The sequence below is a fragment of the Martes martes genome, assembly GCF_963455335.1.
Source record: "Martes martes genome assembly, chromosome: 16".
NCBI classification, from domain to species: domain Eukaryota; kingdom Metazoa; phylum Chordata; class Mammalia; order Carnivora; family Mustelidae; genus Martes; species Martes martes.
Genome location: NC_137904.1, coordinates 57,616,928 through 57,628,338, shown reverse-complemented (window position 1 = coordinate 57,628,338; position 11,411 = coordinate 57,616,928). Strand labels below are relative to the sequence as shown.

Below are 11,411 nucleotides of genomic sequence, written 5' to 3'. Positions count from 1 at the left end.
AGGGACCGGATCCCCTGGGTGCGCCCCCTGCTCTCTGCACTCACCTGGGCTTTGGCCTCGATGATTCTGCTGGTTGACTTGGCCTTTCGGGCACTTGTCATGCTCAGTGGAAGAAGGCCAAACCTCCAAGACAAGATGAGGAATTTCAGTGGCGTGAACAGGACGCTCCGGGGCCCTCACACAAGCTCTCTGAATCCTTACCTGATCTGACTCGACGCCAGGGGCAGTATGTTATGGGGTTCTTGCGAGTTGAATGTGCAGCTCCGGGGGGTGAAAGGATTCTCTGTTCCAGTGACCAGTCCGAACAGAACCTGACAGACAGGAAATGGGGCACAGTGACAGGCTGGGCTTGTCCCTGTCCAATTAAAAAGAGAAAATCCCTCCTCTTGTTTTTCACTGTCCTTTTGGGGAATGTTCCTTGCAGCATGTTTACGCTTCAGAATTACCTTTTTCACTGCCCACAGGTCAGAATCCCAGAGTCACATCGCTCTTCCGTTTTATTCCTCTTTGCGAGGCCTCGATAAAACCTCCATAACCCTTATCTACAGCTGGAGGGGTGAGATCACGGTTGCCTCTGCAGTGAGATTTTAATCTAATCCTCTTTCAGCCCTTCCAACTGAACTGAGCTATTTGTATCCCGGCCCCCTCCCGACGCTGCCAGCCGGAGTACTAAGGGCTGGAGCGGGTTCATGCGCCACATGAGCCCGCGGCTCTGCGTTCACGCTAAGCGTGTCTCTCCGTGACTTACAGAAGTTCTCTGCACCAGGCGGTTAAGGTTGCTGTTGAGGTGCGGCGTGAAAACATCCAGGTCAAATGGGTCAATGAGCGCTTCCAGGTAGTCAGCCACTTTCTCAAGTCTGGAAAGAGGAGTCTGATTATTCTCCACATTTTTTTTTTTCCCTTAGGTCAAAACCCAACCTTATGGCATTTCAATGCTAAAGAAACCCCGTATTTGGATTTATTCTTACTTGCTGGCTTGGTAGCACTTGTCACTGCCCATCGGGCTTGGGTAATCCTCAAGAGTTTTAACCTGCCTGCTAAGATAGAGTCTGAGTGAAGTCCTTTCCTTCCTCATGTTGTCAGCAACAGAGTCAGAGGCTCAAATTATACCCAAGAGTTGGTAGGCTGACTCAGAAGAGAGAGGCCTGAGATTCCGCCCACCGCCCTTGACCATGGCATTTATCCAGCAGGTGGTCATTACTGGTCTAGCTAGTCCTGCGAGCACTTCCTGGTTAGAGCCAACAGCTAATGCACAACGAGAGGCTGTCTCTTGGTGGCTTTCTGGAAGGGAGCTGTGTGTCCTCGGCAGAGGCGGCCCTGGCAGACCCGCTGGGGTGAGCGTACCTGGAGTCTTGTCTGTTGCGGCCACTCTTCACCTCCTCACCCCCGGCCGTCAGAACAACGCTGAGACAGCGCAGATCATAGAGCAGCTGCAGGGCCCGATTCTGGGTCAGCGGGAAGGCGCCTTCTTTCTGCAAATGAATTTCCCGTCCCCACCCAAGAAGGGAGAGGATTTGTAACAGGAGCAGAGTAAACAGCTTCATGTTTTAGTTTGGGATACAGCTTGTTGCTTCAGAACTGCACCAGCTTTGTATATTCAACAAGGGCAGTCTGATGTCACAACAATGGGTTTTGTTCAAAACTTGGTCTTAAACCAAACTGAAAACCTTCAGACAAAGGCTTTGGGTGCTCCAGACTGCCCTTTTTGAAGAAAAAAATTTTGCATGAAGGAGAGGCATTTTGTGGAAGCTCAGGAGAGGAGACTTCCCTGAATTCTTTCCCAGATCAGGAGCCGGTGCTATCTTTAACGTATCACTAATGAAACGGGAATATCCACCACAGGCAGAATATTCCAGGGAAGGGGTGAGGGCGGCGGCGGGCTGGGAGACGGGAGCTCCCTCAGGCGAGCGCCTCTGGGTGCCACATGCTGCCCTGGGCACGGTCACCCGCCACTCCTCCCAAGCGGTTCTCTAAGTGACCACACTTGACCCCAGAGAAACCGAGAAAGCTTCGTGGTTTGTCCAAGGCTGCAGCACGTACGCGGCAGTGCCGGGGTTGGACACCAGGCCTTTTCCCCTTCCCGCCGAACTGCCTTCTAGTGCAGACCTGCTTGATGCTCGGGAGGGGGCATGATGAACTTGCAGAGCGGGAAGCCACTACCGATGAGCTGGCACTGAGTGTAGACACTTGGAATCCTTGCTGGGAACTGCCCAAACCCAAGGGAAAAAACCTTGGGTTTTTATTTCTGTTTTTAGCAGGAAAAAATTCAAACACCTACCTTCACCTGTTTTTCTTCTGCAAGTTTCTCATAGGCAGCCACCACTTGGACCAGACAGCTTTTCAGCATCTCCTGCAGCGTCACTTTTGGCAAAGCATGGCCTCCAACCCGATTAATTTCCTGGCAGAGGCTAAACAGGAAGGACTGGACGTACCAGGATGGCTAAAAGAACAAAGGACTGTCGAGTCAGCGACCTGTTCCCACTGAATGAGATGTGGTAAAAGTGGGTCCGCTTAGCCTTACTAGGCTCATGCCCCAGGACCTGGACCTCCCAGGCACCCCCTCCCAGCAGGCCAGTTAATAGATAAAAGTGACCATCGCTGTCACTGGTTCGGTGGCTGGGGGCTGACCTGGCAGGTGGCACTATGTGTTATGCTGTTTTCACTTTGGGGCGAGCAGCTCTCCAATGAGCAGAGCCCAGGCTACACAGGAAATAATCATTAGCTGACTTCTCCCACAGTCGTGGCAGAAAGTTACCAATACCACTTCTGGCTCTGCGAGGAAGCTGTGTGTTGGCTGATTTTCCTGTCTTCTTCCTCTCTGCAGAGTGGGCTGTTTGGCCCAGTCCATCCCACAGGCGCTCTCCTGGGGGCACCCGCTCACCTGTATAGGGAGTCGGATTGTGGACGTGACACTGCTGCCAGATTCGGCTTCCTCTTGGATTTCTAGTTCATCCCAGCTGGTGGCTGTGGCCAGGACTGAGCCGGCATCATCCAAAAGTAATGACTGGGTGAATCCCTGAGCCAAAACCTGGTAATAAAAGGCAGATAACCAACAGGCCACTCAGCTCCTTTACGGAGTCTCAAACTACTTGAGTTATCTTCAGCCCAGCTTCTGCTGCTTCGGTTACGTGCAGGGTGACAAGTGGTAACGTCACTCTCAGGCTGGTTATCTGTGTCAGCCTTGGGAATTTTGTTGTAACTACCTTACACATGTCAGGGGCCACCCCTTAAGACGCCAAGGGAGACTGCAGGGAATAGGACATTTGGATCGAAGAGTGGGAAATTTAGACCCTTGTCCAGGGAGGTCTGTCGTTCTTATCAGATGGAAGGGCAAAAAGCCAGAGTTTGTGTCTATAAAATCTAGGCTGAACATTTGAATGGAAAAGGTTTTTACGTTTGTGCTATGCACTACCCCGGAGAAGTAGAAGCAACTGAAGTAAGAGCTCTTATTCCCTCGAGCACGCGATGCAGTGAGCACCGGGTATTAGATACGACTGATGAATCCCAGCCCTGTTCCACTGAAACCAATACTACATTGTATGTTCATTAACTGAATTTAAAGAAAAAAATCCAAAAAAATAGAAGTAGACTGGAAAATCAAGCTATGCCAAAGCTACACATGCCATTTTTGTTACAACTGACATCTCCCTAGTTCAATACTTACAGGTACATCATAGAGATATAAACTAAAATACATTTTATTAAATTTTTCTCAAAAAAAGAAAAAAGAAAAAACAGAAGACCTCCCTGCGGCTGGCCAGCCTGGAACATGACGGAAGGGTGGCAGGATGGGGTTGCCTGGAGAGCACGGGAAGACTGTGTGCGTGTCACTCACCTTCACAACTGCGGAGCTCCAGACACGGTAGCCCATCACGCTCTGCTGGAGGAGGAGTTCCTTAACTTCCTGCCACTTGGTCTGCACAGGAATTATTTCCTGTGTTTTCCCCTTTCCTTGTTTTTTCAGAGCCCTGGGATCCCTTGCTGGTTTCTCGCAGCTCCCTGACTTTCCCAAGATGCACTGCTTCAGATGGGGACACAGGTCTCCCAGAGACTGGCAGAGTCTGGCCATGAAGAGGACCGCAGGCAACTTGACACCGCCGAGGACATCCTGCTGCCCCTGCATGGCCTGCTCGGCGCCCTGCAGCTCTGCCTGGATGCGCTCTGTGATGTGCTTGATGCACGCCACCGAGTGCGTCTGCAGCGTCTCCCGCACGGTCCCAGCATCCGCGTACCTGTCGAAGGCACAGCCCTTGGCCGGCACAGGGGAGATGTCCTTGGGCAGGGATGCGTCCGCGGAGGGGAGGTAAGCCAGGAGGTCATCCAGCTTCACCTTCAGTTTGGAATCCAGGGCAGAGCAGAAGTTCTGGACACAAGGGCTGATGGCCTGCGCTTTCATAGAGAGCCCGCTGCTGGCCAAGTGCCCTCGGTGTGCCACGCTCACCCAGGCGGCGTCGGGAGGCAGGTCTTGGGGGCTCTCGGACCACAGGAAGAGAGACATGTTGTGCTCAAAGTGAATGTGCTTATTTGAACTGGAGCTGCTGGCGTTGCCCTCGAGCTCCTGCAGGGCCGAGATGAGCAGCTCCTTGGAGCTGGTGGAGATGGAGTCAAAGCCTTCTTCGGTCAGAGTCTGAAAGAAAGCGAGAGAGGAGTTCCAGTCAGGACTCCTGTCAGGAAATCTGCCCCAAGCGGCAGCCCATCCTGGCACTCTGCGTGTTCTCCAGCATGCTCAGGATGACGCCGCGGTGACAGAGAAAGGAGTCGTCACTGATGGCCACAGGCGCGTTCCCAACCAGGTGACAGAGGCCTGGCCTCTTTCTGTACCAGAGTCTGGAGCTCTGCTCATATCTATGGTTCGTTTTCCAGAAGAGCCATCCCTGAGTCTGTCAGCAGAGAAAGAGTACACTCAGGAAGTGACCGAAGGTACCCCAGTCAAAAGCTCATACGAGGACTGGCCAGGAGCAACTGGGCCACGTGATCTCCTCACCTGTAACCGGTCAAGGAACAGCTGCTGCATCAGATCCTCCCAGAACAAGAGCGGCTTCTCGAGAAGCCGCTGACATATCACCTCCCAGCTGTGACTGGTGGATTCGTTGGTCAGTAGTTCCCATATGGCATCGCGGACCCCTGCGAGACCTTTCATGCTCTTCACATACATAAGCAGGTTGGTGATCCCGTTTTTAATGTCTTCATTACACCTGCGACAAAATCATTTTTCTTGGATCTGATTAGATTCGTGGTTTTCACAAAGCAGCAGGACTCCATTTGAAAACCTCTACCTGGGTCCCCACATTAGTACTTGTATCTCTCAGGGTTTTTATAAATATGTATAAACAGCATTTCTGGCTAGGTGTGGGGGTGAGGCCCCCCCTCGCCTCCCTGAGATATCTATTTGGAAGGAAGTCTAGAGCCCCCTAGAATGGCTTCAAAAACCATTGCATTTAAATAAAAACTTAAGAGTGGCCGCTCTTACACAGAATATTAAATCCTGTAGGTAATATCTGAAAGACGAATTCCCTCTTCGTTCTCTCACAGCTGGGGCTAACCTGCCACGGAGGCAGTGTCCGCTGGCTGAGCCAGTGACTGGTACGACCCAGAGGGCAGCAGGCAGAGCACTGTCCGGACGATCAAGCCTCTCCCTCCTTTCTCAGTGGCCTCACTGGCCCTCGTGTGGCTGCATGGGTGGTCCCTGCCACCCTCAGGAAAGTTCTGGCTACTCACATGTGGATCCATCTCTGCAGCGTGTCTTTCAGGTACTCTTGGCTGATGGGCTGCGCCAGGGTCCGGAGCGCCGGCTGGAACTGGACGACGGACGCCGGCAGGTGTTTGAACCAGCCGCAGAGCTTCATCTCCTGCAGGACGCTGGCACCCTTTCCTAAGAGAAGGCCCAGCGACAAGTCATCGGGGCTGTCCTTTGAAAGGCATATTAAAAAATGAACCTAGAAGCAACTTCTAAAAATCATCTAGTCTTCCTCTGGGCAGGTCAGCCTGGACCCCTGGGATAGGAAAGTGCAGCATGTATGTTCCTCAGGGAGCTGGCAGCTTCCCGCCAACTCTGGGCACCTCAGCAGAGAAGGGGAAGGACAGGGAGGAAGGAAGTAGGGCCAGGGCAGGGAGAGAAAGCAGTACTGAGCGCTCGACGCTCGGCCCTCGAAGCTGTCCCAAAACACAAGGTGATAGTCTCCCTTTCCTCACCATCCCCCCGGCCAGTGGAAGACCCCGCACCCTGGTCGGTGGCTGCTGCACCTCAGAGGTGTCCTCCCAAGAAGGATACAGGCATCTGTGGGGCGACTCTGGGAGGCTCCTTCACTGTGTTCTGTGCGTGAGCGAGCACCTCGAGAGTTGGAAACACAGGGGTCCTTTTAAGGTCCCTTGCACTTGTTGTCCAAAGCCATGATAATTAGCCCACACTCACCTTGCACGAGGGGGTAAAGCATTAGGTGGGAGCACCTAGAGGGAAGCCAGGGCCTAAGGAAGTGGCCCCCTCGTTGGAAGATAAAGAAAGCCCAAGGAGAGGCTACATAATACATCTGTCTCTCTGAAAATGACCAGGTGGCTGTCCTCATGTTCTACCTGTTTCTCTGCTACCCTTGGCTGGGCCTCCTCCGCCCGGCCTGTGTTCTGGAACACCGAGGCACAGTCCTCTGCCATCCTCTCTTCTTCCTGATCGTGTCCCCTCTCCCCACAGCTTCAGACAGCAGCGGTGTGCGCAGACGTGTGTCTCCAGCCGGACGTCTTATTGCTGTTCTGGACCCACAGTCACCTGCCCACTCCACATTCCCGTTCCAAGGGCTTAACTGTCCCCAAAGCAATATTTTCAAGAGTGAACTCATAATCAGCCCTTTCAAACCAGCTCCTTTTCTAGTAAACCTGGACACCTCCTTTCCATACCCTCCCCACCAATCCACCAAATCCCCTGCTAAATGGATGTCTGCATTGTCCAGTTAGCCCCCATCATCTGCCACCCAGGTAATGATGACAGCCTCCCAGGTAAGCTCTCGGCATCCACTCCAGACCCCATGGAGAACCACTGCCACATAAAAGCCAATTGTATTTAATTCCAGTTAGGATAAATGCTATCAAATAAAAGCACAGGATGTATGGGAACATATTATAGAAGAACAAATAAGCCTGGAAGGTCCTCACAAGCTATCCATTGTTCTCTGGATAAAGTCCAAATTCCCCAGCCTGGTCTGCACAGCTCTGCATTATCTGGTCACATCTAATAGACTGGCCATGTCTCTTCTCATGCTGCTCCTCCTCCCACCCAATACCCCTTAGCTTCACCTGCTTACTTTTAGTTTCTCAAATATATGAACATCTTCCTTGCCTCAGGACCTTTGCACATTCCATCCCTGTTGCCTGGAACTCTTTCCTTCTTCACCTAACTCTGATCGAACTTTCAGGTTTTAAATATTCTCCAGGGCGCCTAGCTGGCTCAGCTGGTTAAGCGACTGCCTTTAGCTTAGGTCATGATCCCGGAGTACCAGGATCGAGTCCCACATCGGGCTCCCAGCTCCACAGGGAGTCTGCTTCTCCCTCTGACCGTCTCCCCTCTCAAGCGCTCTCTCTCTCTCTCAAATAAATAAATAAAATCTTAAAAAAAAAAAAATCACTCTCCAGGGAAAGCATCACTGGTGGGTTCCCTCCTTTTCAGTGCTCCCAAGTCAACTTGTACTTTGCCTTCATAGTAGTGGCCATTTTGTTATCTAATAGATATGTATTTGTGAGTTCAGTATTTGCCTCTACCACTAGACCGTGGCCTCCATGAAGATGGGGTCCGTATCTGTCCAGTGCACTGCTGTATCCCCAGAGCCCAGCGCAGTAGCAGGCAGATGGCAGGTGCTCAGGAAATAACAGATGACTAACCTGAGAATAAGAAGGGTTGGTTAAGAGCTCACCAGGAGGATGCTGGCCTGTAATGGTCTCCAGAGTTGAGAAGAGCAAGCCACATGGCAGGGACGGATCTGGCAGCTGACCTTCTGGTAAAGTGTAGAAAAGAGCATGAGCTTGGTTCAAAGTGGTAGCCAGCAGCTCCACTAATGAGCAAATCTGGGCCTTGATGCCGGCACCTACAAGAAGAAACCATCCTTCTGTAAACGGTTTTCTTTAGTAAAGTGAGAAGCAGAGAACATTCTAGGTGCTTCAGTCTCCCTCGGCTCCCTCTTCTCCATTCCCTTGTTTAAGGACTATATTTCGGAAGGAAGCCAAACCCACCATGGTGCGGCTGGTCGAGAAGTTTCTGAATAGCTGCCTTTCTGGCCAACAGGAAGTCTGTTAGGGCTTGGCGAGGAGAACTCTCTTCTAAGAGCATTATGGAGCACAGGGCCTCAGCTACAGCTTGGTCAGACACGGCTTGGCATTTGAGCAGCATCTTACTTTCATGCAGAATAGTTGACCTAGGAAGATGAGAAAAGAAAGCAACAGGGAATTTTTTACATCTTGGGAAGAAGGACCTTGGTACATCAGGATAGAAGACACATTCCGTACACCGATAGTGGTAAAGTATGGCCGTCCCCAGAGCAGATCTTTTCGCTGGATTCACGTACCGGAAGTGGCTGGCTGCTGCGACCTGCCGGATGAGTATGGGGAATCGTGAGAGGACAGGGCTGTATCGGGAACCAGAAGCATCCAGCTGGAGCAGGTTGTGAAGGTGGCAGCAGAGCAGGTAGAGCTGTGTGGCGTGGAGATACTGGGAGGCCTCCATTGAGCTCCAGATCTTCTCAGGAATTTCTAAGAGTAGCTTGATCTGGGCAGCCATGCTGTAGAACTTCTCCTGCGATGGCTGCTGGGGCTACAGGGAAAGGCACAGCACAAAGGCAGAACACACCAAGTGCAAGGTCAGCGTCTGGCAGGCTTGTGGAGAAATGTGGGGGTACGGTAGGGTACAAAGCTTTTATTATGCCTGAGTCCATGCCACTTGGTAAAGGTCTCAAAGTTAGGTGTAGTAGAGTGACTCGAGTCAGGAGCGCTCTACAGCCCACCCAGCCCTCTCAGTTGGGTGCACCTGGGCTCAGTCCCATAGAGACACAAGCTTAATCTGGTCATCTCAGCCTGGTTATCCTTGACAGCACGGAGCCCTACAGACCACCACTCAAGTGAGCTTTCTCCTCTGTTCTGATGTTCAGCCTCCCTGCACTTGCTCCTGCTTCTTTGAGTGTGTGATGGACTCCTTTGTTACTCATCCATCAAATCTTCATCAGTGTAGTCCTCATGCCTCTCCCCGTGTCAGTCCACCTTACTCCAGGACTCATACCCTACAGCATCACCTCTTAACAGAACACCACACCCACCTCTTTTTTAGTCCTCACCACTCCCAAGTCCCACTGGAGCCTTTTCTGTTGCTGCCCTGCTAAGTTTCTCTGCCATTCCATAATCAATATGTTCAAAACTAAATTCATCTCCCTACCAAAAATTTTAGTCATCTGACTTCCATATGTATCTTAGCCTACCTAAACACTCCACACCCAAGTTCCCAGGAGATTCATATCCTTTCGATGGTTCTGATCTGGAGACATCACGAGGGGGAAGAAGGGCACTATAGGTGTCTAGTGGGTCGAGGCCAGGGTTGCTTATAAACATCATAGAATGCACACGACCATCTGCAACACAGTGATCTAGCCCCAAATATCAAAAGCACCAGGGCTGAGAACTCCCGCTTTAATCTAACTGATTACCTGTTCTTGTCTTTTCATACTCCAGACCTATGTTCCAAATCTCATCTGTCATGAAGGCCCTCCTTACTGAGAAGGACTCAAGCCTGAAGTGATTTCCTTTGGAAATCTTATGGTAAATGTACGTAATTATTTTTGAATCAATCACCCATTATCGTAAAATGCTTTCTACTGTTATTCTGAATTATTCAGTTTTCTCATCAACTTTCCATGCATTTAATTCCTTGACTAGATTGTAAGCTCCTTCAGAGCAGGAATTAGAGGGCTTCTGTTTCTTTGTACCTGAACATATAGAGGGCACTCAAATTTTTGTGGGTCTGAGAATAACTCAGCTATAACAACTATAAAAAATAAATACGTTTCTAAAGTCAGGCACAGTACCAGTAAGCTTTCTAATAAACCATGAAGCAATACTCAGCTATAGGAAAGGCTGGCCACCCAGGAGGCAGGTATAAATGCACAGCTTACAGAGGAGAGGGAGGAGGTCTCTCATTTCAAAGATTGTGTTGTGTGAGCCCTGCCCACTGACCCAGATTCTTCTAAAACACAGTTGTATTAAAAAGTTCCAAAAGGGACAAGTTCTAAGTTGTATTTCACAAGTTCTTCCACGTCCTATAGGGTTCTTCCCCTGTAAGGGGTCGTTAACAAATTCCCGGTTTACCTTTCTGACCCTCCCTACCAGTTCACTTAGTCATTCCTAAATCAATATTCTCTAGGAATGCAAAATGCTGTTCCAGTATTAGGATGTATTTAGGGCTGAATCCTTCCACGCCAGGTCTAATCATTAGCGTTTTAAGGGAAAACAAAACAAAACAAAACAAAAAACCACTTAGGATAACTTGATTAGAATAACTTAAGTTCCCTAAAATGAAAATGTTCCACTGTTGGAAAAAGGGGGCTTGACGGCTGGTACAGTCATTCAACGACTCCACCAAAGGTAGAAAAGCTCTTTGGATTTGGGGAGCTTCTTCTCCGGAGTGAGGTGGGGGAAAGCCTGGGATGAGGAATGAACGATATAAGGGGAAGGTGGCAACATCAGGGAGACATGGGTTGAAAGCGTGTCGGGAAACGTTACCCAGGGAATGAGCTGGTCTAGCGAGAGACCCCTGGCGTTTTCATCGAAGGCTGGGAGAGCCCAGCGAAGCCACGAGACAGGTGCGGGAATCAGGGCCCGGAAGTCAGGGAAGGCTCCCGAAGGGAGCTGCTGAATGAGCCGGGACCGCAGACGGCGAAAGGACCGCCGGCGTTCTCCCCGGAGGAAGGGAGTCCAGAAATTCGCAGCAGGCTCTTCCCCGAGGCAGGTGAGGCTCGCACGGGGACGGGAACTGAGCGGAGGCCGCGGGAGGGCGGGAGGCGGGTCCCCAGGGGGGGTGCGGGACCGGGGTGCGGGACCCGGCGTGCGGGGCTGACCTGCGGCTCTCGTGGGGGCCGGGGGACGGCCGAGCCAGCCTGGCGGAGACGGGCGCAGTACTGGTCGGTGGCCTTCACGGCGTCCACCAGCCCCTCGGCGCAGCGGCGCATCTGGCCGATGGTGTCGGCCGCCTCGATGAGGTCGCGGTACCGCTCGCCCACCATTTGCCGCAGCTCCTCTTTCTTGTGCTCGATCTCGGCCCGCACCTGGCGCTCCAACCCCCGGATTTCCTCCGCTCCATGTGTCTCGAAAAGCGCGGCGGGGTCGCGCAGATCCAGCCGCTTCAGCGCGGGGGAAGCGGCCGCGGCCGCCATGATGGACCCGTCAGC

At 51.8% G+C, this 11,411-nt stretch overlaps 1 protein-coding gene across 2 annotated transcripts in view; it reads right to left on the bottom strand.

The window, feature by feature from the left end:
* COG1 (component of oligomeric golgi complex 1) overlaps window positions 1–11,411 on the bottom strand; it is a 12,639-nt gene extending 1,228 nt beyond the window's left edge. Inside the window, exons 1-13 of one of the 2 annotated variants that reach the window (XM_080826003.1) lie at window positions 11,082–11,411; window positions 8,547–8,791; window positions 8,215–8,396; window positions 7,899–8,069; window positions 5,719–5,872; window positions 4,985–5,195; window positions 3,836–4,627; window positions 2,882–3,028; window positions 2,279–2,440; window positions 1,345–1,472; window positions 749–857; window positions 202–311; window positions 45–123 (exon numbers count right to left, since the gene is read on the bottom strand). In XM_080826003.1, coding sequence (XP_080682129.1) covers window positions 45–123; window positions 202–311; window positions 749–857; window positions 1,345–1,472; window positions 2,279–2,440; window positions 2,882–3,028; window positions 3,836–4,627; window positions 4,985–5,195; window positions 5,719–5,872; window positions 7,899–8,069; window positions 8,215–8,396; window positions 8,547–8,791; window positions 11,082–11,396 — 2,805 coding nt within the window. In that variant the 5' untranslated portion in view covers window positions 11,397–11,411. The remainder of the gene's footprint in view (window positions 1–44; window positions 124–201; window positions 312–748; window positions 858–1,344; window positions 1,473–2,278; window positions 2,441–2,881; window positions 3,029–3,835; window positions 4,628–4,984; window positions 5,196–5,718; window positions 5,873–7,898; window positions 8,070–8,214; window positions 8,397–8,546; window positions 8,792–11,081) is intronic. The other variant, XM_080826004.1, reaches the window with a different exon arrangement.